Source organism: Cygnus olor, chromosome 6 (genome assembly GCF_009769625.2).
Source record: "Cygnus olor isolate bCygOlo1 chromosome 6, bCygOlo1.pri.v2, whole genome shotgun sequence".
Taxonomy (NCBI): Eukaryota; Metazoa; Chordata; class Aves; order Anseriformes; family Anatidae; genus Cygnus; species Cygnus olor.
Window position 1 is genome coordinate 7,191,268 of NC_049174.1, and position 26,407 is coordinate 7,217,674.

Here is a 26,407-nt window from a genome sequence, read left to right on the forward strand (position 1 = left end):
GAACATGCAAAGTTAGGTGGTAGTCTGTGAGGACAAGAATTAAAAAAATATAAGATTAAAAAAAATTCCTTCCCTCAGATTTATTGGCTCTTTGTTTCCAGAGAAGATGTTCCCTTTTTATTTTAATATCTCTCTGCTTGAGGGCCTCTTCTGGTTCTTTTTCAGTTTCTAGGATCATTCTGAAACAATTCATAAAACTAAAGGAGGCTCTTAGGTACAATTTTAATGGTCTAATTTGTTTTCAAACTCAGGGAAAAAGAAAACCCAACTCTATTACTAATGACGTAAAAGCAAGGTAGTAATAAAAAGAGTGATTTTTATAATAAAGGGGAAAATAATTCTCCCCAGACTTCTTTCACTAGATTATGTACAGTGTATATTTTAAAGCTTTCTGTTGGCAAGGATGTTATTCATTTTCTTTATAATTAAAATATGGCTGATGACAAAGTGATATGCGGTCGAGTCCGTTTTCAGTCTGCCCGCGTTCCTGAGCAGCGCAGACCTGTTCCCTGCCTGGGCAACGGGCTGCTCCTTGGGCAAAGGCATTCTTTGGGAAAGAAAAGCAGAATTTTGAAGGAAAAAATATGCAGCAGCTGGGTCTCAATTTATGGGTCTTTTTGAGTAAAAATGAGCACCTGATTCTTTGCTATCTGCTTGAGAAGCCATCTCCTCTGTCTCTTTGGAGACCCCGATGCCATCCCAGCTTGGACGTGGGCAGCGTTTTGATTTTAGGGGTTCAGTGGCTGGAATTGTTTTAAAGGAAGAAATAAGCAGCAGCTGAAGAGAGGCTGTTAGCTGGGACATTTGTGGCTGAAATATGTTTGGGATACATTGTGATGATGGTTGACCTTGGCATCAAAGCTAGTTTGGGTTGTTATCAAACCAGAATGGTTCCAAGCTGCAAGAAGGGGTTTGCTTATTTGTTGTCTGGTTCTCCTCCATATGGGATGCTAAGTAGTCCAGAGACTGGAGATAAGTTCTGTATTTTGGATGGCTCTGGAAGCTTGAGGGGGTTTTAGACCCAGTAATGAACGGATTTTTCTTCAGAGCTGGAGAAGGAGAGCTCTGATGCCATGGGAAAGCCCCAAGTGAGCACCAAACAGCTTCTGTCCCTGCCCCACCCTCTGCTAACGAGGTGTTTTTCCCTCCCAGTCCTAAGCTCTTTCAGATGGCTGCTGTTGGCTAGCAGCTGCACGTCATCCCAGAAAGGAATGCATGGAGAGTAGGAAAAAACATCAGCTCCATCACTGTATATTATTAGCATGCGAGGCAAATGAGTAATCTTGTAGACCTTGGGATAATAAGTGCTGTTTAAATGCCAGGCTTTTTTAGTGGATTCTTATTATGGTAGGAAATTATCCACATTAAAGTTAAGCAGGGTTTGTTCTATCATTTATCATCTGTTTTTTTCTGAGTCACTTCTAGTCCATCCTGCTCACAGCTCACAGATCTTCCACTCTAAATCCCTTTCAATCCCTCATTAAGAAGTTCCTCTTCCAGGAAGGCCAGTGGGGTTAACCTTCTTCAGGAAAAACACACTTGTTAATTAAAAGAACATTGATACTGTAAAGGATAGAGCCAAACCGTGGATCACTGCGCATTGGATGTTGATTTATGCTTCTCATTTGCTAGAGGTGGTTGAAACTGTGTAAAACATATTTGGTTCAAAGGAGCCCATCACTACAGCTGTACTGCAGGCCGGATTCTCCTTTGGGCAAAGTTTCACCAGCTTTAATTTGGAATTAAAGTGCCCATTATTTAATTACCCTGAATTATTAAATGATCTAAATGTAATTCACATCCTTATAATCGTTGCAGGTTCTCCAAAGCCTGTTATTTTTACCGCTGAAAATTTCCCCACCAAACTCTACTGTACTTGAAAGCCTTCAGGGGTTTATGTAAGGAAAAGAGGAAAAAAAAAAAAAGCCATATTTGCACCCGAAGGAGGATGTACGTTTACGAGGAAGCTCAGCTGTCTCCTTGTTATTTGACGTTTATTATTTCCTTGCTTAAAATGTTGTGGTTACCCAGCCACAAACACAAAATGTGCCTTTGAGGCTGGAGGATGCTGTGTCACCTGTCCTGACTCATCTGCTTCCGGAATTTAAGTGCTTGCAACCAACCTGCATGGCAATGAGCATGTGTGAGAGTTCGGCTGAAATATTTTTTACTGTGGAGTGTGCTACCAGCAACAAAGAGCTAGGCACAAATAATGAAGACAAATTAAAATAAAGAGCTGAATGTATCCTGACTCACCACCACGGGCTGCCTGGTGGGTTGGGCTCTGGTGAGCTAGGCCCTGCTCTGTGCAGGACAGCAAGGGGTCAGCAGTGAGGGCTCCCTAAAGCTTGCCTTCTGGGGCTAGGGGAGGGTGTTTGCTTAGCAAATACTGCTCTTGGCATGGGAGGGGGAAAAAGAAGTCTTCCAGTTGTTTTCTGTTGGCCCTCTGCTGGAGGTTACTGCCTTGCAACCCTAGTACAAAAGAGTTTTTGTAAACGTCTGCTGCTCTGGCAGTCCCTGGCCATGGGAGAGGCTGCTTTCTCTGAAGAGCTGGTCTATGAGAGAAGAGGACCTAAAACATCCCGTGTGGTCATGCTATGGTGTCCAGTGGCTGCAGCAGGACTTGGCTGAAGTGAAGGTCTCCATGTCCGCACATGCAGGAGGAAGGGAGGGAGACTTGCCCCCAGTGAGCAGAGCTGTGAGTTTTCTTGCAGGCTGTGATATTCTTGTAGCATGGCTCCTTTCCTCTGCAAAGTGAGAGAGCATGTGTCAGCTCTGTGCTTGTTCTCACTGGGAAAGCAGAAGACCCCAGACATGACATGAAAATAAGGTAGTAGTCTGTGGTTCTGGCAGAAATGATAGAATCTTGGTTTGATATCAAAAGGGATGTGAACACTGCAGACTCCTTTGGTTTCCTGGGGAATTTGACCTCAAGTTACTGCTGCATGTTGATGACATCAAGGAGGATAGTGTGTTTTTAGAGAGGCTACGCTCTGAATCAGACTTTGCAATCTGGGTACCTCTGGATCAGAAAAGTTACCATCTGCCTTTACTCATAACAATCTAAAAATGAATAATCTATGCGCTGGGTCCCTAATTATAACAGTTTTTAATGTTAAGCTAACTTGGACGTGACTGTGCTTCTTTCTCTCTGCCAACAGGAATGCAGTGGTTGCATTATTTCTGTAGGTGGGCAGATTCCCAATAATTTGGCAGTGCCACTGTACCAGAGTGGAGTGAAGATTCTTGGCACGAATCCTTTGCAGATTGACCGGGCAGAAGATCGCTCTATTTTCTCAGCTGTTCTGGATGAGCTGCGTGTGGCCCAGGCTCCCTGGAAGGCAGTCAGCACTCTGGTAAGTTGGGAAATGATCCGGGAAACGATAAAGTGCCTAGGTGTTGCGAGCATCTGCTGGAGGGACCAACTTACTGATACGTTTCAAGATTCTGAAGATATTTGACTTTTTTTTGCTATCCATGTTGAAGAACTTTTTGATCCTTGCAAAATGCTGCTGTAGCTCAGGTATGGGAGGGGAATGGGAGCTGGAAGGGAAGTGTCTTCATATTATCCTCACACATCATGGGATATATAACCAGCAAATGTTAGCACCACTGTCAGGCTACTCTGGTTTATCCTGCTGGCCTTGAAAACTACTCAATTACATGGAGATTGCAAAGGACTAGAGACATGTCAGCACCTTTTTTTTTCCCCAGTGAAGCTCTATGGACAGGGAGGTTCTGAAGAGGACAACTCTGGAACAGAGAAGCTGTGTATTCTGTTCAGCCCAGCCTGTAGTCCCCTACATCTTTCTTTATTTCAAGTGCAAATGCAGTTAGAGTGATACTATGGAATGTCTTCAAAATATGTTCTTGTTCACAGCATGTTTTCCCTCCCTGTCTTTAGAGAGATGCAGTTGAATTTGCAGGCTCTGTGAGTTACCCATGTTTGCTGAGGCCTTCCTATGTTCTGAGGTAAGGCTCAAACATCAGAGCTCGTCAAGCTGGGGGGTATGAAGTAAAAAAGCCTTTTTGAGTCAAGGGAGAGAATTGTTTTAGGGGACTTGGAATACACTGTGCTAGGTACATGCAGCATAGAGCTGCCAGTCTTAACAGGTGGAATGACTGCCTGTACCAGTAAAGGGAGCCAATGGTTCCCTTATGTCCATCAGGCACAGATCAAAGGCAGAACACAATCCTAAGAATGTTTGTTTAGCTGAACTGCCTTCTTCATGTCTGAAGACCAAAAACATGAGCCATCTGGGATACTCCTTAAGGTTCCTGAGCCTACGTGTACAATTAAGCCAGAAGATTGTTTGCCACCAGGAAAAACAGAAGGCAGTGTGCTGAGGCCATTTATTGGGGTTGACATCTGTTATCAGAAAATGACAGCATGTCTTTTGAATTCGGCTTCTTATTTGCCAAGCTTCTCTGCTTACAGGCATGTTTTATGTCCCTACACTGTGGCAGCTGTTTTTCTTTAAATAGACATTGTACAGAACTGCACATTTCCAACAGCTAGACTTTTTGAAGAAGTTACATCAGTGCTCACACAGGTTTTGAATGATCACTCTTCTCTGTGAGGAGTTTCTTCATAGCTGACTAGGCACAAAGAGGCAGTTTGCCGGGCACAATTTACAAGTGCAAATAAATTGGAGACAGGATCCTTTTCATATGAAAAGAAACATATCAAAATGAGGAGACACAATATTCATTTTCAGGGGAGCTAAAAAAATCTTTTCATTTAAAACAGGGGAAAAAAGAAGCATTTCATATATGTTCAACCTCAAGAAAATATCTTTTAGAAGACTGCTGATTGTGACTTTTCTATTCAGTTTCTGAAGCTTGCAGTGGAGTTGCAAAGCAAAGTTAAAAGCCAGCACTCTGATCAGGAGGACAACTTAGAAAGTGCTCCTGATGTCACTTTCTAGATTTTTAGGGCACACTCCTTTTAGCCTGTTGTTTCCATTTGTATCAAATTAAGCATAGCCCCTTTCCATGTAAGTATTTCTTAACACAGTATTTCCAAGGTATTTTGAGCATTTCAAGGTTAGGGGAATTTCAGGGAGATGAAACTGCAGAATGTCAAACTTGAAGAAATATAGAGTGAAAAGCCCTTGCACAGCATATAGCCTGGCCTCTATTTGCAGAACAGCAGCAGGTCCACAGCTAGACTTCTTCATCCTTTGTACAGATATGGCCTTTAATATTTGCCAGTTGCCTTTGAAAACTAAATGCATTTCCCCACCATTTATGTACCGTGTGCACCCGTTCACATCCTCAGTGGTGCGGCTGACATAGGTCCCTGGATTTAATTGAACTCTATTGATCTACATCAGCTGAAGTTGTAGTCCAATAAAGTATAAGCATGTAGGTACTTATGGCTATTTATCTTAGGTTCAAGGGCCTGATTTCATGGGATAGGTCCTTCCTTCACTTTTCCCCACAGCCTCTGTGGGCATACCCACCAAAGCAAAGGGGAAGCTGAGTGGCAGTAGTAGAAGTGAGCAATGTTAGATCTTAAGAAATAAATTTAAAAAGATCCTGCCTTTCAAAGGGACTGAACTACTGTCAATCCATGTTCTCCCAAATCCCTGTCTGATACTACAGAGAGCTACATTTCAAAGTAGCTTTCAGACACCATGTCTGTATCTGCTGTGCCCCTCCCCTATAGTCTAAGAAGACAGCCAGCAAAGAGCAGTCAGTTGTCACCTGCATTTGTATTGTCACAACCATCACCAGTGGCCTGGCCACTGAAGAGCAATCAGGCTGACAGTGGGCAAAGAGTCTGTTTTGTCATGAGCTCACAGCTAAGCCACGCAATATGGTGAAGGAGGCTGGATCTTGAGCGGGGATATGTGGTTGACTAGCCACTTTCTCCAGCTTAGGGGGAGCTTCAAAAGCTTGGGTCAGAAAGGGGATTTCCCAGCAGTGCTAAGGCTGCACAGCTCCAGTTCGTTGCGTGATTTTTCGTCATGGTTCTGGAGGTCACCTGTCATCTCTGGAAGGCTGGTGGAGGTTCGTGAGGTACCAGCTCTGCCTTTCTTTCAGTCCAGAGTAGAAGGAGCAGGTAGCTTAAGCCAGGGTCTTGCTCAGCTAGCCTGTCACATAAAGGTAGTTGTGCTGGGGTGTCTAATGCTGTAATGTCTCCCTTACCATCATGAGGGAAGATGATCTGGTTTTGGTTTACCTTTTTTTTTTTTTTTTTTTTTTGCGGGTCATTCTTACAGTGGGTCTGCAATGAATGTAGTATTCACCGAAGATGAAATGAATAAGTTCTTAGCAGAAGCCACAAGAGTCTCTCAGGTACTGGTATTTGCCCTGCCACTGCTTTTGCTTTTTGTGTTTGCTGTGTTTGTTCCACCCGTGCTGTGCTTTCCTCCTGTTTCTGTATTGCTTTTTCCCAACTCTCTTCCTTGCCTGGGGAGGAGCCAGAGAAATTCAAGTTTGACCCCTCCGTTCATTCCCCAAAGGGTGGATCTTGAATGCAGGAACCTTTGCAAGCTTTTGCTATGGCATTTAGCTCTCCAAATCACGTACTGAGTTTCCGTTGGTACAGAAGCAGACTGGTGCTTGCTTACTGTTAATCCAGTGGGATTACTGATCTGCAGAGTATGTAAAGCAGAAGATGAAAGGTGTCAGTTCTAAATGTTTTTAAAAGTTATTTTTGCTTTTTTAGTGTCTTTCTTTCCAGCAAGGGGAAGGTTTTGGTCTAGAACACTGAAATTTAGAAAAGAAAAAATCTGAGCAATTTCCCAAAGACCTGAGTGCTTCTAAACATAGTAAAACAGCTCAAAGCCTGAGTTTTTTTTCTATCCTTGCTATCAGTGTTAGTGTATAAGGGATGTTTGGAGAGCTGAGAGTGTGGGAGGAGGAAAAAGAGAAATGATTGAGCTCGAATGAACAATATACAGAATTTGGAGTCTGACCTTTCAACAGCCTCAGAGTTTGGCTTGGCCTTTTGGCCTGTTTTCTTGTTCCCCCCCACCTCTCCCCCATTTTTTATTTTTGTTTTTTTTTTTTTTTGAATGATCCCTGTTCAGAAAAGTGCTGTAATGCCATAAACACTGCTCTCATGGGGAATCTTGGAGTTAAGTAGTTAGAGGAGCTCTCTGAAAACACAACTGGCTAAGGAAGCAGACACATTGCTGCTTACTCAGAGGATTTCTTAGGTGGTGGATTTCTTAAGTTTGAGCAAGAAGAAAAAAAAACAAACGTGATTTTTAAATGTATGAGGCAAATGATGGAAGTTTAACCTTTTGGTAAGAAAAGAGCTAGTCAAATGGAGAGACGTTGCAAAGCAGTAATATCCTGAAGGATAGGTTAATGTGGAAGAAAGAAGACCACTCAGTTTCATTTGCAAACAGTGGTGGAAAACAGATTTTCAGCGATGCTCAGCCACCCAAAACACTGAGCTTCTCTCTGTGCTTCATTTGTATTTCCCCATGCGCTCACAGAAACAAAGCAGACAGCAGTGCTCAGTGGGACAGAACACTTTCTGTGGGCATCTTTATGATGGTAGTGCCCACGAAAGTAACCCTTGGTCAGCTTAACTTGTCACAGCTTGATAAACTTTAATTGGGCAATGATGCTCTTCCTTGCTGAGAGGTCTGAGCCCTGGCACAGGAGGCCCCATGGGGAGCTGAAGGAGAGGAGCTGTGGGAGCGTTTTCCTGGGGAAAAGAGTGGGTGTTTGCATGGGGTCCTTGGGATGGCCAGTCCTGCTGCACAAATCAGGCATCAATGCGTGCTGCAAACACAACCAGCTGTACTTCGTGGCCACACCGTGAGGTTTTGGGTACTCTGGCCTTGATCCTGCAGAAAAGTATGCTAGATTTACATGCTAAATCTTTGCTAGTGTAGTCAGACTGCAAAGGGAAGACTTCCTTCTTCGTGCAGTATATTTGTACTGACAACAGCCTTAGTATAGTAGAAGCTAAGCAGGCAAAAAGCACAACAGAACAAAAGTACTGTATTCTGCTTCTAAATTAAGGAGTTTTTTTTTTTTTAACTTCGTCAAGGCTTTATAGGCCGTGACTGGTTCCACTGAATTACCTGTGAGCATAGAACTGAATGTGAGCATCTGTGTGGGACACAGAGTTCACCTTTCTAGTTACAAAGCGTTATCTATTTTTGCTCCACCCAACAAAGCATCTCCAGATAAAGTGCCTGACCTGCGATGTGTTGTTTTAGCCACTTTGCAGTGATGGTGTTGTCTCATTATGGTGTTTATGTTGTCAATAACAGTCCAAACTTCTTGCAAGAGTTGAGACAGACTGGAATAGACAAGGTTGTGTGCACATATAAAATCTCCTGGTGAAAAACTGCAGCAAGACAGAAAGTTACACGACACAGGCCACTAAATTTATGAAACAACATAGGCTGTGGCATTGTCCTTGCCTGTGAATTTACCCTTGCACTGATAAATGTAAGGAATTGTGTCTTGTAACTTTTGGAGTTGCTTTATATTTTTTCAAGAGGAGCCTTTTGAGCATGCATAGGCTGTCATTTATTCCATTTTATTCTCTAATAAATAACAGACAGTTAATAGTGGATGGGACAGATAAAATGTTGAGACGTAAAGCTGGCCTGGAAGAACGTGGATTAGATTTTTAACCATCTACTGGAGTGAGTGCCTGGGAGAAGAAAGCATTGGAGAAGTGTGTGCTGGCATCCCAGAGACAGGCAGAAGGAAGAGGAAGGAAAACTGTGTATACCAGGGAACGTGTTGAAACTCAAGGACGGGTCATTCATGGCCAGCTATAATTAGTGGCAACTTCTCCCTGGGAGACTTAAGAAACCGGGCAGATAAATGAGAAAGGAGTAGATAGGTTGACTAAAATATGTGGTTTAACTGAAATAACAAAAGGCAAGTGAGGTGCCCGTGAGGCTCGCAGACAAACTGAAGATCTTAGAGGTAAGGAACATCTTTGGGAGACAAGATCAGAGGTCCCTGGATCCATGCAAGTGTTCCACTATGTTCCTTCTGTCATGGTCTCACCTAAAAGCTCTTTGCATTTTTCCCCAAATATTCACTGTCATGGTGACACTTTATGGAGTGCTTCAGTGGCTTTGGGGAAATTATGCGAAGTTTCCCCCTATTATTTCCTTGGCAAAGTTCGCTAATCTTTGGAAATAAGGATATTAATAGATTGGCCTTGTGGGATTCTGCTTCCAAAGGTTTTGCAGTGATGAGTAGTGAGCACTTGGATGATCCACAAATACTCTCAACTAAAAGCTTGCTTCTTTTGGTTTGTCGTCATGACAGGATCACCCTGTGGTACTCACTAAATTTATTGAAGATGCCCGTGAGGTGGAAATGGATGCTGTAGCCAAGGCAGGAAGAGTAAGAACTTTTGCTTTTCATTAATATTAAACTTTTATTTTTTTTTAAAAGATCAACAATTTGCAAAAATATGTGGGTTTTAATGATTTATTTTATACAGCCATGGATTTGTGCCTAGAAGAGAAGAGAAACAAGAAAAGATGAATTCCTCTGAGGTCCAAAAACATTATGCTTGAAAAGCTCAGCCTACCTTATTGTATACACCTAAATAATTGTTTTAAACATTGTTTAACCACATGCCTGAATCCTTTAGGATATAACTTCTATTGGATTCACAAATCACTGGCTTCACAAATGACTTGTATCAGAATTGTCAGCATGTTTTACAGTATTACCACAGTTTTATTACTACAGCTTCACCTTGCATGTCGTTACTAATCAAATACAGTTTTCCCAAAAACAACCTCACAAACTTGTCATTTAACAGAAATACTGTTTTCAATATTCATTTTTAACCAACAGACAGGATCATTGTCTTTTTTGGATATCAAGGTAGTGCACCTTGATGCAAGTCATTTAGCTTAAAACCTTAGGGCCTGAGTTTCCCCTGCTTGGTTTTTCTCCACATTTAAAAACCCCATGAAAGAGTAGGCAAATGTTTACAAATGATGGGGAATGACAACTTGTTTGTGTTTGTGGCAAGGAGAACTTAAAGAGCTGGTTTAAAGCCTAATGAGGCCTTGCCTTCTGAGTCAGCAGTGTTAGAGGGGGTCATAGGATCTCCAGACTGTGGTAGCTTCTATCATTTTCAGTTTGCTTAACCACAGTATGAAAGACGCTAACATGATCCTCTTTTTCTTATGCCCTGTGTCTGCTGTAGGCCTGTTCTTCCCAAAATCTTGGGAGATTCCATTTTTGACCCATCTCTTTTGACTTTTGGATAGAGCTCTATTCAGGAGACTGCTGCTCTGTACACAGCAGAGGGTTTGGACTTGGGGGCACAGTTCATGAGAGTGTGTGAGGGGACTAATTACTGTATCATTATTGTATGCAGGTTATCTCGCATGCTGTTTCAGAGCATGTGGAGGATGCAGGTGTTCACTCTGGAGATGCCACTCTCATGTTACCCACACAGACTATTAGCCAGGGAGCCTTGGAGAAGGTAGGTTTTCCTCTTGCACTGAAAAGAAAAGGAAAATAAGAGTTTGAATCACCTTTCTCCTTGCTTGGGAGAACTTAGAGGAATTCAGGAGAAATCAAATCAACAATGCTTTTTAAATGTCAATATGATTTCTGCAAACATATGATTTAAGTGTGTACCCTGTGAATGGCTCTACTGTACATACTGCACTGTACTGATCAACTGAATTGTACCCCATTAAATTTAGGAGTAGAGGTACATGCTTTTAGATTTTTTTTTTCATCCTTTTTAGGACAAACTTTCATAGCAGTGGAGGAGTGTCTAATTGATGAGTATGCTGTGGTCCGCTTCTCCTAGTCTTTAAGTGATTAGGTCAGATGCATGAGTTTATAGCTGCCTGCCTTTTCTGGAAGGGATTTTGGAATGAATGAACCTCACCTAATTTTGACTTGTTCCTCTTTGAAGAATAAACCTGGTAATACAGAGTTAGCTGTCAACATGCATTTTCGAAACAAAATGTGCAGTCCTCTGTGACGTCATCCTGCCTGTGTTCGAACTCTATTTATGAAAATATTCAAGGCCTTGCTTCTTCTGGAAGCCATCTTCTGGAGCCAAGCTATTCAAACACTTGTACTGAAATGGTGTGATTTCTTGACAACTTGGAAAATATGGCCATAGCGTTTTCTCCCAATTTGTTCCAGAGTATTTCTGCTGACACACCTTCCACTTATCTGTGATAGGACAGGCTTGTTGGTGGAAGACTCTTGGGGTGCCTGTAATAGCAAGTAGTTAGTCTCGAATGGCAAAACATCATCATTCATTATTTCACAAAGAGAGTTATACAGGCTCCAGTGTGCAATGTAGGAATTACAACAGACAGGACAGGCTTTTATTCTGTCTTCTCTCCCCTTCTCACATGCACATGAAGCTGCGTTTTTACTTCTGCCCTCAAATGGAGCCCCAGGCTCTGGATTACCAGACAGATTTGACACTGTTTGCTTCTGAAAGATAATGCTCTTGCCAAAATGAGGGTATAGTGAAAAGCTATGCTATAGCAGAGAGATGGGATTTAAAGAAATACACGTGAGGTCATTTATTGACTTGTGGCTGCTTTGTAGGGTTTTATTTCATATATAATAACCACACACATACTGTTTTTTGTAGGTAAAAGCTGCTACAAAGAAGATTGCAAATGCATTTGCCATTTCTGGTCCGTTCAACATTCAGTTCTTGGTGCGAGGCAATGATGTGCTGGTAAGAGCTCTTGTGACTGTCGAAGGAAATCAGACTCTGCTCTGGATAGCTCGGTGCGTGGTTCCTGTAGTCCCTGTCACGGAAGCTCTGTGGCAGTCCCAGCTGTGGGTTTCTAACCTGCCTTGTCTGATGGTGTGTGGCTCACCTGTGTCATCCCTGTGACACGCAGTTCTCCCTGCCTGGCTGGGGGAGAACATCCTTCCATGCCTGTGCAGTGCTGCCACTGAGAGCGAAGTGAGTCTGGTTGCATTGTCTGCCAGCAATATCTTCATTTCACTGTAGGCTTTTGTCCTTCCACAAATCATCAGTGTTTAGTGTGATGGACAGCACTGAGACCTGTGTCTCATCCTATAAACTGCATATCATTGCTTTCAGCTCTGTTATACTCTCTGATCTTTAGCTGTTTTGATTGTTAAGATAAGTCTTCCGTGTCAATGGAAAGACAGACAGACAATTTCAGAGTTTAAGCCTTTAATATAAGCTGTTAAGATAGTTTCCTACGTAGTAAGGTCTTAGAAGCTATCAGTAAGAGCAGTACGGCAGATGTCTGACCCTTTATGGGTAACAGTTAGCTTTCTGTGGCTAATGGAGGAAGGTCAGAGGAATGCAACAGTTTGACTGAGGAAGCAGTGAATGGAAGGAAATTCTGCCATGGTATAGAAGAGTACTGGTGAAAGATTCTGTTTGGGCTATTAGTTAAGAAGAATGTTCTTAACTGTTCTTCACCTTCCTGAATAACCATGAAACAGAAGAAACTCCACAGAGGGACAGAATGGAGTCTTTCCTTCCTTGCTGTCCCTCAGTGGTGTTTGCCTTTTCTCTGGATAACCCCTCTTTTTCCTCCTGTCCTGGCTTACCTAGTCTTGCCCTGGTTCATTACCCCTTCATTCTAACTTACAGCAATTTCTCTCTTGCTAATGAACTCCGTGGTGTGCTTCTCAGCAGGGTGCAGAACTTCTGTTTCTTGCTTGGGTCACTGAATGACTCCCAAACGTAGATGAGGAAAGTCAGTAATGAGTGGTAGCCCAGGCATTCGGGAAGTAACATTACCATGGAAAAAGAAGGTGGGCTTCTAAAGCTTGTACCTAATACAGGTGCATAAATTCCCTTGCTTCTTGTGCACTATTTTAGGGTATGGTACAACACAATTTCCAGAGTGATTTCTAAATTAATCTGGGGTCTAATTTTCAGACAACAGAGCTGAAACTCAGCTGCGGAACCCTGGAGTCCTTCTGTCTCAGACTGTCCACTTCCCATTCCTCATTGGTGTCTGTAATACCAAACACCATTTCTGTGCCTCTTATTTGGCAATCTGAAGAGCATCTCTGCCAAGAGGAGTAAGGACTGATTTCCAGAAACATGAAGTAATCTGTTTTTTCACTGCACAGTGCCTGACCCTGGTATTTCTCCTTTATAATCCCATCAGGTGATAGAGTGCAACTTGCGGGCTTCACGCTCCTTCCCTTTTGTATCCAAGACTCTGGGTGTGGATTTCATTGATGTGGCCACGAAAGTGATGATTGGAAAAGAGGTTAACGAGTCAACCCTCCCCACGCTGGAGCAGCCCATTATTCCCTCCAAATACATTGGGATTAAGGTATGGTTTCAAAAAGCACACAAAAGAACAAAAACAATGTCAGCACTTATCACATTAATAGGTTATAGTATTGTAATGCCTGGAGAACAATTTACTCATTAGCCAAGGGCCAAATTGACCCTTTCCAGTTTCTGTTACAACGTACATCGGGAATTTTAGAGACATCAAAGGAAAAATTTCCAGTGCTTATTAACAAAATCAATCTCCTTTTATTTCTTACTTTGAACCCACTCAATTATGTTTCTAAACTGCCTGAAAAATACGTACTTGTGGGATTGAATACTGAAGTTCAGGCTTTTTTGTAACGCTGTCTGAAATATGTTTGGACATGCACAAATTTATGTTTTGAGTACCGCTAGATTTTACGTTCAGGATTTGGGGTGTGGGCTGTTGGATGCATAGGATCTCCCTTATATGTATGACCAATTAGTTAAAGGGGGTGAAAGTATTGGATCCTTTGCTTTCAGTGGGGCCAAGTTTTCCCTCTTCTTAATTACTGAGCTTATACGGCACCCAAGATACCAAAGTGTACTTTAGATGTTTTTGAAAGCTTGGTGGAAGAAAAAGAATTAATTGAAGTACCTAATCATAAAAATCTAGAACAGCAGTGCAGAAAACATGATTGATAATGAAAATTGTTCATACAGACGCTTTCCAGCTTTAATAGTTCCCATAGTAAGTGAAAACTGAGGAAAAAGAAAATAGCTAACATCTTTCTGCTAATAAAATCTTCAGACCTATTAAAATACAAGCCACATCCATGACCCAAGCCATCTCAGGTTATTGGCAAGCCAGTTAGCCTGGAAGTAATTTTACATTTTATTTTGATGCCACAGATGAGTATTTTTCTGAAATTCTAATCTGAGATTTTTTTATTCTTGAGTCTCGTTTCTATAGATTTCAATTATTTAGGCTTAGGGCTCCTGTGCTGTTGTTAGCTAACCAGTCAAGAGTTTGGTTTCTCCTGGGAGTGTGGGCTACAGAAAACCCAGCTACGTTCTTGAAAACTTCACTACAAAGGCTTTTGTACTGCTGGTGTTCTGTATGGATTTGTCAGATGTAAAAAAACTGATAATGCCTTTGGAAACGCTAAACTTTGAAAAATATTCCTGTTAAACCTGGTTCTTGTTATTTGAGCGTCATATTTTTTGTCCTCTAATGGTTTTATTGCTAGGAATATTTGCATGGAAATGGAATTTTGTTTCTCCAGCAGTTCTTAAGTGCTCTGAAAAGAGAATATGAAACTGGTTTCTTTCTCGATGTAGCTGCTCCTTTGTGAATTTGAACTTCCACCATTTTAGCTTTAGTGACTGAAATACTGTTATGCCATGTTTGCTTTCAGAGTGACACAAGTACAGCCTGACTAAGTTTAAATCCTGGGTAGAGCATCACTGACTAAGTTTTTAAATAAGATTTATTTGCAGTACCAGAGTCTGTTCCTGCTGATTCACGTTCATGCTTGTGGCAGACAAAAGTTTAGGGAACTGGTTGGAAGGCTTTTCTTGATTGTTCCCTTTCAAGGCAAAATATGCATTAAAAATGATCCACCTTGACTGTCAGAGCTTAGCTTAAGACTGTAGAGTTGGCTACTGTAAAATTTTTCCCTTACAGGAGAAACAAAACTGGTCTAAAATTCACCAAGACAGGTGATGTTTATCAACAAACCTTTCTCAGAGAAATTCTGCTGTCACATTTTAGTTGGTCATTGTTAGGTGTTGTGAAACAGCATCTGTCTTGTCTGCAGCATTACCTCAGAGACTTCCAAGCACAGAATTGTGTCTCTGGATTTAAAAGCAGAATATTTTCTAAGCATCAAGGATGTTGTCCTAATGTAAATACCTGTAGTAGTTTAAGATAGAGAAGCTCTATAGGAAGTTATTTGCTAGCAGCAAGTTGTTTTGGAATATCTGCAACATGTGGTCATTGGCTTTTTATGAGGGAGTTGTTTTGTTTTGTTTTTTTTTGTTTGTTTCATAGTCAAGTTAGATGAGATCTCAGAGGCTAACAAAGACTGCAGTGTCCTATATCCTCAGAATAATCATGAAGATAACCAGGAGTTATAACATATCCTTATGAAAGGTCAGAGAAGTAGTGATACGTGTTTTTTGGAGGAGAGAATAAAAAGACGTGAAAATTGTTTGCCAAGATTCAGCTACTTTCCACCAAAAGAGTGTGTTCCTGTGGAATGGTTTGATCCTGTGGATGAAAATTTCTCCCGGAGAAATGTTTTCTCAGAAAAACTTACTTGCTTCAGATAGTATCTCTTCTTGTTTCATGAATTAAACACTTCACACACTTCATGTTTCAAAATGTGTCTTAAAAATGATAGTGGGTTATCACAGATTAGAAATCTGCCATCAGGATGTGAGCGAGAGAGCAAGATTGCAATAGTTAAGAGGAAGATTTATTGGCGAAATAGGTGTTTATTTGTTCCAGTCCATCGAGATGCTGGGGAAGCTCCTTTGCCAAGTACTCCTTTGCTTATCAGCCTTGACCAGCGCTTCTTTTGGATTAATTCATGTCTGTCTCTTTTTGTCGCTTAAAATGTAGCTGTTTTTTTTTTTTCTGTACTGATCCATTAAATATGGTTCATCCCCTTCTCACGCCCACCCTCTTTCTCTTACCAGGCCCCGATGTTTTCCTGGACCCGACTGAGAGATGCTGACCCTGTTCTGCGATGTGAAATGGCCTCTACTGGGGAGGTATCTTTTAGATTTTTTTTTTTAACAGGTCGTCTGTAAACATGAATCTTTGAAAGTGATCTTATTGCTGCCTGAATCACAATGGCATCTGTAGCTTCTTCGGAAAATTGAAAACATCTTTCTTATCTGTAAAAACACATTGTCCTGGAAAACCCGATTGATTCAGCCACTGGATGTCCCTCTTTACTTGCATGTCGACTCACTGACTTGGACCTGGTTGGTGTGACAGTCTGGAATGAGTTTGTCTGAGAGCTGTCAGGTTCTGGGAGGTTCTCAGTGCATCAGTCCATTTTATTAATTACCTGCTTCCTGACAGAAAAGCAAGTTCAGCTTTCCAGCCCCCCCTTGGCACATACCAGAATAGCAATATCGAGATTCCAGGTCACAAGCCTTTGGTCTTGGAACATGCTAGTTACTTAAAGGCAACAACTACACGTGGGGATATTTTTGTTGTTGCCTGGTAACCATCAAGACATGTCCCAAGGCGCAAAAGGTGAGAAAGAATGAATAAAATGCAATGGTTGCAGTTTTGGCTGTCAGCAGGACGAGGGGGAGACGGGGCTGCTTTACCCGCTCTTTCTGCAGCAGGGCTGTGAGGTGCTTCTGAAATGTGTCTGGCATACAAACAGCACACTGTAAAGGCACAGAGCTGTTCCTCTTCCTGAATAGGCTCGGCACTGATGGGAGCCCTTACCTTTCAAGAGGTACATGTTTCTGTATACACCTTTTGAAGAGATACTAGCTCACATGGAACAAAGAGGTTTGTTTGAGTTCTTCCTGATCTACCAAGAGCTTCTGCAGACATATCCAAGATACCTCTAAACTTGCTTGCTCAGTTACTTCTTGAGAAGAGTTGCAATAACAGATTTTTCTCTGGAAAGCCCACTTGGGAAGTGATTAGATCATGAAGCTATTACATTAGGTCTTCTCTGCCATAGCTAGGCAGGTAGCAGAGCCTGGGCAGCTTCATTTGACATGAGCTTGGGTATGTCTCCATGAGCTGTTTTTGTTAGAAAAGACTTACCCTTTTAGTATGAAACTTCATTAGACCCAAATAGATGGTTAGAACAGCCTTAGGTCTCCTACATCTCTCCAGAATTACTTTATTTTGCTCTTTTTAACGTGTGGGAAATCAGTATTGCGGAAGATTTCCTTTCAATGTAGTTAATGGGCAGAAAAAAGCCAAGTGACTTCCTTATTTTCAGAACAATAATGACTACACGGAAAACATTTGCCCCCATCCACCCCCAAAAGAAGGAATAAAAATGTAACTAAGGGCAAGAATTATCCTTCTGTGCTTTATATGGAGTCAGAGATTACCTTGGTCATAAGGGAGGGATTATTAACTTTTATGAGTTGGAAAGATCCATATTCACAAATGCCATAAAATGTGACAGTTATGAAGGTCTTTCTTATGAGTGAAGTAAGGATAATAACTCTCCTTGGGTAAAATGCTCAATTATTCCTCAAAGACATTTTTAACACACGGCTTGATTTGGGCTTGAATTTGTCACGTCTACCTGGGAGAGATGTGTTTTACTGGAAGTCTCGGTTCCTATAACAGTAGCAGACACAGTCCTGGAGGGTCCCTTCAAGTTTTGTGGGTGTTTTGGTCCCCCTGTAATATTAGGTAATCCTCTCCTGGCAGGGTGAAAGCCCCTGGCTCAAGCATATAGGGTAGGACTCTCCACCATCTAGAAAGTCTAGGAGATGCATAACCCCTCAGGAAATCAGCACAGCAGAACATACTGAACACTCAAGGGTGAGTTTTTAGAGAGAAGCTGAGAAACAAGTTGTCATGACTTTTTTTTCCCTCCCTTCCCTTGTGGGATTTTTGTTTGTATAGTGTTTTTTTTTCCACTTCAGAAGATCTGGCAAATCACCATTTGTTCTTTGTACGTGACATTCTGGTTTTTGCTCACTGTGGTAACAGTGAGACCATGAATGTGAGGGCTCACTCTGTGATGGGAAGGACCATAAGAGGAAAATGGGAGAGCAATTCTCAATCAGCCTCTTTATCTCATCTGTATATGTGTGTAGATTTGTTATTTCAAAGAGAAAAAGCTGTGATGCTTTCTGTTTCTGCCTGTTTTTCAACAAGTGTGGAGTTGGCCAGAAAAGGCAAGGGCTGTTTTTTTTTCCTAAACTTTCAAAAAAACTCTTTCTGTCATCAGAATTCCAGATTTGGGTAAGGAACACAGCTCAGTTCTTGCAGAAATCATTATCATCTGATGGTCTGTAAGCAACTGAACTCCACAGGCAGCTCTGAGCGATGGAGAACTGCTAAATGACTGTTAATGATTTATCAGGTTTTTACTTGTAAAAAAAAAAATATCTTATGAATTGGCACATTTCTTTTTGTTATTTTCTTCAGTACATACTGGCATTTTGCTTGAATTTCATGAGTTTGTGAAATTCTAATGGAAAAACATTTTTATTTATTGTGGCTTATCTTCACAAGAAACTTCCAGGAGTGCATGACAGCACAAGTGCAGTTTTATCAGAGTTTGCTGTGTCCACACACAGAAGCACGCCTGCATGCAGAACACTCACTGGTATTTAAGCATTATATAACATTAAGCATTTTTAATGCACTTACAAACACTGGAGCAGAAGCTGTGTGCTGCATTCACATAACTCAGCAAAATCAATTGCTGTTACTCCTTGGTGTGCCGTTTGAAACTAAAGTGTTGTCTATTCCTTCGTTATTGCTTCATTAAAATTGAGATTTGTCTGCAATGATTTTCTGATTTATTTTTTCCCATGCCTGCAGACTCTGTGCAGAAGCAGTCTTATTCTGCCTGAAGAAGTCAAAAGAGCATATTTAAATATTTTCATCTTGTTGTTTTTTAAAGCACTGTTCTTGGGTTGTTTTTGTATTTATTTTTTCCCCCCTCATGCCTTCTTCTTTGTGCCTTTTCCTAGGTTGCATGCTTCGGGGAGGATGTGTACTCTGCCTTCCAGAAAGCTATGCTTGCCACTGGGTTTACGTTTCCTAAGAAAGGAATTTTGATCGGAATCCAGGTAACTCCTAAAAACCAAAGTTGAGGAAGGACTGACAGAGGAACTGAGTAATTGTTGTCTTGTTTTCGTTCACACGTCTGTGAATGTGTTCCTCTGCAATCTGTCTGGAAGTACATTGAGACAGAGGAACAAACACAATAGGGAGATCTTTACTGGGGCTGGCCCAGTGTTTTTTCCTGTGGCTCCTGGTGGTTTCTACTGAAAGCTGCAAGAGTTTGCTGAGGGCAGGACCCTCAGATCACTGTAAGCATAGGCTTTGAAAAATTAGAAGCCACCTTTCTGAAAGGAATAATGCATAAAGATGATCTGTTCATTGAAACCAATTGAAACCGCGTCCTGTCAGCGCACTGTTTCCATATCACAAAGCTGGACCTGCCAAGTTTTCCCCATAAATGGCAGATTTAATTCCAGGCAGAGCTGAAATGTCATCCAGCAGTGCGAAAAACATGCTGCTGCTAGGTTATTATGTGGCCATAACACTGTCAAGCCACCGTACCTCCACCAGGTATGGCACTGTTGCATTCCTCTCCTCACTGGAGTCACGACAGAAATTTTGGGACCACATCTTGGATATATACCCTACAGGTCCAGTGACTCCATATCAGAGCAGACCTTGGAGTCTAGGGTTTCATCTCTTGCTGTCTACATCCCTCACAGTTGCTATACGTGACGACAAGTTAAAACAGTGTAATTTCAGGAATGTCCTCCAGTGCAATGGCTTCTGCAGAGAGCCTTTACTTGAGTGAGTTCCCGATAGGTTAGCTTTAGGACAGCCCCATTCTCTTCATAGTGTTGTGTCAATAAAAAGGATATGCATTTCAGGATGGAAAGGTGGCCAGGCAGAAAAGCAAAAAGGGTTAAATCCTTATTGAGGCATAGTTACCAATGGTAGGGGATGCTGTGGGTAGATAGACTTATAAACTTTGAGGTGTATGTATGTTACTCAAAAAAAAATTAATCAGACATTTCCTCTGTAACTATAACATTCTTGGGCTGCTTAAAGACAACTGAATGCCTCCTGCCATATCCCTGTTGTGCTGGTAATAATTTTATGCCATGATTGCATAAAGCCAATAAACAAAAAAGTAGAGCCCATGAATTCTCCTGTCAGACAACGGGGGTGTGAAAAATGTGTTGGGCTGTCTGTTCCAGCAGGGGATGTAAGGGACGTGTGTGAAAAGTGGCCAGGAAGGAACATGACTTCTGCTAACACAGATCACCACTTAGTCCTTAAAAAAAAAAAAAAAAAAAAAAGAAAAGAAAAAGAAAAAGATACACAGATTGAAGCTGTTGCTCTAAGTTACATCAAATTAGCAAAAAAGTCTTTGCTTGCTACCTGCTTTAAAACTTCAGTATGAGACTCTGGGTAGTTGATGCCTGTATATCTAATCACTGCAGTACTAAAAAAAAAAAAAAAACCAGGAGAAGGAAGAGCCCAGTGTCTAAAATTTAAGCTTATTTTCCTGATAACAGCTAAAAGGGAACAGGCAGCAGAGAGTAATTTTAGCTGTGGAAAGCATTTATGTAGCTTTGGTGTCAGTGTCTCTTAAACTGAGCCAAATGTTCTTTGTACAAAGGTCTTAAGGAAAAAGTAATAAAAAAATCAACCCCAAAAGCTCAAGCCCACAAACCTTTTAAAAATAACAAGATTCTGTCTTTTGTAATGAGTGGTTTACAGTTCATTTTCTTGGGAAAGAGTCTGAAAAACAACAGGTCAATTGATGAAATGTCTCTTTCCATCTCGGCATATTTCTTACATAATTAAACTCTGAAACAAGAAGTGTAAAGGCAGTGCTGAGAAGCAGCTATTGCTGTACCACTCTGGAGTTTGTCGCCTACCTGCTTTTCAGTGGTCTGCTTGAAAATCTGCCAGCTCTGCAGACAGAGAGGAGAAATTAAACCTTGTAAGAAGGGAAGGTTGACATCCTGACCTGGACCCGATGCATAAGCTGTGAGTGGTCTTCCCTCAGTAAAGGCTGGAGAAAACAGAAGCCCCTCGCTGCACAGACAGGAGGCACAGGTTGGGCAGAGACCGCCAGCAGCCTGGTTCTTGTTTTAATCCCAAACATGAGGTCATACGCTTCAAAGTGCAAAGGTGGCAGTGCATCCTCAGAAGGGAAATACAGGTTCAGAAGGGCAGATACCAGGACACCAATCTCCATGACTGCTCAATATTTAAGACTGCATGGCTCTGAGGGCTGATGAGGTGGAGACCCTGGCTTTCAAGCTGCAGGTGCTATTATTTCCTCTGCTGTGGATGGTCAGGTCAAAACTCCCCTTTTGGAGACTTCATTACTTTATAATTAGCTACTTTCTCTGTTTTTTTAGGCTGGATTTTTAGGTCTTTCAGGAAGAGAAATAAGAAGCCAAATGGTGGTAAATTCTGCTTCCCTCAGAAGTGTCTGGTTCAACATACTGAAGTTATTCAGTGTAGCGCGCATTTTTGTCCTCAGTATTAATTATGTAGGGATGGGAGGCAGTTGCCTAAGCGAGGACAAAAGTCACATAGATGCAGTTAATAATAGTAGAGAGGAAGATCTTAGCTTCCTTGCAAATGTTCTGGTCTAGGGTATTTTGCAGATCAAGAGTAGTGAACTCAGGTACTGTACCCAGCCTTGCTGAGAGCTTTCCATGTTGATGTACTCACAGTTTGCAATTCCAGTGGTAATCCTATTTCAGTAGCCACTCAAAACTATTGCTAACAAAGCAGTCATCCTCAAGATCAAGCGGGCAAACACTCCTTCACATCTGCTGGCCAGCACCAGCTGGAATGGCGGCCAGCCTGGACCACAAGCCCCCTGGATTGTTCCTCAGTTGTGAGCACTGCCTTGCATTGCAAACATCAAGGTTCCCCAGAATTTTAGAGGCCTTGTGCCCTCCCAGGTTAAATGGGGCATGGCTTTCTTGTTAGACGAAAGAATTGCTGCCAGTTTGTGAGAGATGATAATCTGACCTCTTTTCTTTTCACAATTCAGAGAAATCTGTGATGCTAAAACCCTGAGTCTGCCATCAAATAATTTATATTTTATGCAAGAGGAGTTGAAAAGCTCATTTTATTTTCTTTCCTGATTGGGCTATTCAGCGCTATCTCTGGGAGGGAGTGCATCTGTCTTACATCTGTGGTGGTGACCACGAGATGCGGAAAACACTAATGGAGTATTTTATTTTTAAATCCCAGCACTCCGAGTCTGTTGTTTCAAGGTAACCTTCTCCCTTGGTTCCTTAAGTATGGAAAGCGTAGCATGCTCCACGGCGGATTTGGATACAGAATTCAAGATGAGCACAGAAGATGAGCTGGCTTCATTTTGAGCCTGATCTTAGTGAGAACTGGCGTAGTGGTGTTTAAAGAACTGAGGATGTAGCCCTCTACAAATAGCAAGGCATGCTAGCAAACATGAGAGAGAGGTTATAGCAGAACTTTTGCTATAATGGAAAAAGAATACAATTCTTCTGCAATAAATATCTTCCACTAAATAAATCTGCTTGTACTTTTCACCTTTAGTAACTAATGGCTTCTTACACAAGTTCTCTCAGTCAGCTTGTAAATCTGAGGCTGCTCAGATGCGAGCTGACAGCTGTAATTTCTTTTCATGGAGAGGCTGTTTTATGTGTCACAAGTGTTCAGTACATGTTTGATATAAGTTTATAATACTGTTGTGAAAGCCAGCCCCCTGACCAGAAGGCAGAACGGTTCTCTCTGGCTGGGAAGCTGCCAACCCTGTCACACTGTATATTTATATTCTCCAGTTAGTGTAGAAAGCAGGATGGCTTCAGAATGAGGTTCTTTCCAAAGCCTATACTGCTCAAAAAAAAAAACCCTGTTGACTCATTTTCTTTGTAGGAAATAGTTCAACCTTCAAAATGTTGCACTCAGCCATAAAGGTTAAGCCATGAGTAGCTTGAGAAGGGAGCTTGCAGTAATCTGACTTGCAAAATGGCCGTATGAGGCTGAAGTTATAAGCAAGGTTCAGCCAGGCTTGGCAGTGAGTAGGGCGTGTGCTGCTTCTGATCTTTTCATTGCTGTACCTTCAACGTCCAGACAAAAGTTATGCTGGGATCAAATGTTTGCTCATCAGTTGCTCTAAAGTGGCTTGTTCACATGCAGGTGTCTACAGGAGGTCATCTTATCTCTATTTCTTCTAAATGATGTTAGATCTAGGTGTGCAGCCTGAATCTTTCACGGGTGCCCGAAGTACCTGGCATTCACATCCTCATGGGAACAGGGTGTTCCTGTCTCCTGAGTGGTTTTGTGTTTGCCATTTCCATGTGGCCATGGGAGTTAAAAATGAACTTGTGTATATATGGGCTCTTCGTCATGGTAATCTGCAAACAGAGCATCCATAGGCAGCCCAATGCCTGTTCATGCTGTTTGCCAGAATAGAAGGCTAAATGTTTGAGCAGTGTTAGAAAAGATGTTTAATTAAGAGTAGAAGAGACTCTGGTTTGTGTATTTGAGAAGACAATTACTCTAGTATTTCATATACAGGGCTGTTTTGTAATTGCAGTAGAAATTAATATGGGAACGCCCTGGTGTTGTAATGAAACATGTCTTAGCTGAGAGTGACTCTGGGCTTTGGGATCCAGACAGTTTTCTTGGAATGGCACTGGACAGGCATGTTCAGCCATGTGTGCATACACATGCTGAGTACAGAAAGGTGTATTTGTCTCTGCACAGGCTGGAGGAACTCTGTGTTGGCATACAAAATCCTGTTTCTAAATCCTAGCTTTGATACTTCATCTAATTATTTTCCTTTTTCAGAAGTCCTTCCGCCCCAAATTCCTCAGTGTAGCAGAACTGCTGTGTGAGGAGGGCTTCAAGGTAGGTGGTTTCAGTTATTTAGAGCTAGAGAGTTTTCAAAATTTGAAATGTACTCAGCCTTCCATAGGAATGGGAGAACTTGGGAGTTTATTTGGAGACAGAAAAAAAGGAAACTTTCGAAGTACAACAGGGATTTTTGGCTGAGTGATCTGTCAAGTCAGTAGGTATCACCCAACTAAAAGTTTTCATGATCATTAAATTGAACAAGCAGGCCTAAGTCACAAGTCATGGCAAGAACAACCCTGGCTCTGCTATCTGCCAGCAGCCAGGGTGTCACACTAAAAAAAATAAGTTTTCCAAGAAACAAACAAACAAAAAAAGCCAGGAAGAGGAAGAAAGACTTTCTTGTTATATGGAGAGAAAGTCTTCACAGTGCTTCATCTTCAGTGATACTCACAAGCTGCAGACGTAGGAAATTTGAGGTGTTTACATCCCTTTTGTAATTGCATCATTTTGAATCCACATACTTACTGAAAGTTAACAACATGACCACAGAAGACTGGGGAGAGGTTTATAGTATTAAGTATTTAAGCACTATTTTCCTCAGTGGCATTAGTGTAACTACTGGATTTACAGTTTTGCCTTTCAAAACTTAGTGCCAGGCAGAAGAAAAAAAAAAGGGCAAAAAAAGTCATAAGCAGTTGAACGTAAGCCCTATTGAAATTCAGAGGGATTTAGGTTTTCCTAAGTCACTTAACAGTTTCTGGATGTGTTACTACTATTCACTGACTGTCATCCATCAGCAGACAATAGATAACAGAAAGTTGGGAAAGTCATGCTCTTCTGTGTGTGTCTCTTTATGTGGAGAGATGCCCTTGTGATGAAAAATGCCATCCAAAATCACCTCTGACAACAAGATTTGTGTGTTGGGTCATACTCACATGAGTTAAATGAAACGTTTCCGTATTATGAGGCACACGGTAACCTTTTCTTTTCCCTCAACAGCTTTATGCCACAGAAGCAACCTCTGACTGGCTCAATGCAAACAGTATCCCAGCAAACCCTGTGGCATGGCCATCACAGGAAAACCAGCATCCCAGCCTCCCTTCAGTCAGGAGGTAGGAGTGATTCTCACCTTGTTGAAATTGCATTAACATCCAGGATATCAAGTACAAGGGGCAAATTTGTGGTCCTGTTGGGATCACTTATAGTGATTTAACGGGACTTCAGGATTCAGTGCAAAAATTTTACCTGATCGTGCCTGGAATTGGGACAGCAGGGAGGTTTTAGCTTAATTAACGGACATCTCGTTGAACAGTCCTATTTAATACAGCATGGATGTATTGCTCCATGTTACGTTTCAGTGCAAAAGTATGTGGGATCTAGATATGTAGCCTGTAATAACTGTCCATCCCACCTTTAACAGAGTTGTTCTGAGCTGTGTGAAGGCCGAATATTGCTTTGTATCAATGAATAGAACAGAAATAAAGCCCAAATTCTCGAGTCCTGGCTTAGTGCCTCAACCCTCCCTTCTTGGGATGTAAGACTTGACATCAAAAACCAAATGCGAATGAAAATTTTCAGTGTTGTTTACCTGCATGCCTTTGTATTCATCACAGATTTTCATTAAGCAAGATACACTGTGATACTATCTTGTGCATTGTTTCTTCAGGCTGATAAGGGATGGGAAAATAGATCTGGTGATTAACCTGCCCAACAGCAACACCAAGTTTGTCCATGATAATTACATGATCCGGAGGATGGCTATTGACAGCGGGATTGCTCTACTCACTAACTTCCAGGTACTTCCCATGTTGTTCTTAGTCACAGGAGCCTTCAGAGCTTTGAAGCACTTGAAGCACTAGATTCCAGTATATTTGGACCCTCATTATTTCTGATAAATAATAATGTGCCAGAAAATCAGGGCAACACAATTGCTTGAGTGTATTTTCCTTTTGTTATTATGCAAAATAACATTGCTCAAAATCGAACATAGAGGAAAAAATTATCTTGGGTCCTGTAATGCAGCTGTAATTGTTGCTGTATCATTTTCAATTCAGAGCAAACTTATTGCACAGGATTCCCTGCAACATGTTTAAAATATGTACGGAAAGAATTTTTTAGTGGGGTGTTTTTCTAGTTCATGGTTCTTAAAGCTTCAAGCAGGATGTAGTTGAGCTTTCTTGAATGACCCATGGGTCAATCCAGTTCCAGAGTACCATCCAAACGGAATTGCTGCCTGTGTATTTAGTCCTGTTGTAGTCCCTAGTTGCAAGTTGTTATGTGTTTGTAGCTCCTGACAAACCCCATTCACGTACTGATAGGGGAAGGCATATTTAGAAATGAAAGTGGGACTCCTGCTGCCCAGGGTAGCTTGACTTCCTTTGCAAGTGGCTTCAACTGTCACAAAAAGACCTCATCTAGCTCTCACACAGCAGCCAAATTCCCCTTGATTTCACTGGGCACTGATGTAGAACCCAGTGACTTGAGCTTGTGTCCAGCTGTGCAAAATCTTCTGCTGTGATTGGAGTGAGTGGAGAGCAGAGGGAGTGCCAAGCTCTAAGTTCCTAGACAGGATAATGCCAAACATAATTAGCAGGAATGGGGAATTGAAGACCCATCCTCTGCCTCCTAGCAAAACACACACT

General features: G+C 41.7%; 1 protein-coding gene across 2 annotated transcripts in view; it reads left to right on the top strand.

The window, feature by feature from the left end:
* CPS1 (carbamoyl-phosphate synthase 1) overlaps positions 1–26,407 on the top strand; it is a 93,321-nt gene that overhangs the window by 64,583 nt on the left and 2,331 nt on the right. For both annotated transcript variants that reach the window (XM_040561827.1, XM_040561828.1), the window contains exons 26-37: positions 3,162–3,356; positions 3,905–3,972; positions 6,228–6,303; positions 9,265–9,342; positions 10,337–10,444; positions 11,588–11,677; positions 13,104–13,274; positions 15,902–15,976; positions 18,902–19,000; positions 23,760–23,819; positions 24,765–24,877; positions 25,432–25,561. In XM_040561827.1, coding sequence (XP_040417761.1) covers positions 3,162–3,356; positions 3,905–3,972; positions 6,228–6,303; positions 9,265–9,342; positions 10,337–10,444; positions 11,588–11,677; positions 13,104–13,274; positions 15,902–15,976; positions 18,902–19,000; positions 23,760–23,819; positions 24,765–24,877; positions 25,432–25,561 — 1,263 coding nt within the window. The remainder of the gene's footprint in view (positions 1–3,161; positions 3,357–3,904; positions 3,973–6,227; positions 6,304–9,264; positions 9,343–10,336; positions 10,445–11,587; positions 11,678–13,103; positions 13,275–15,901; positions 15,977–18,901; positions 19,001–23,759; positions 23,820–24,764; positions 24,878–25,431; positions 25,562–26,407) is intronic.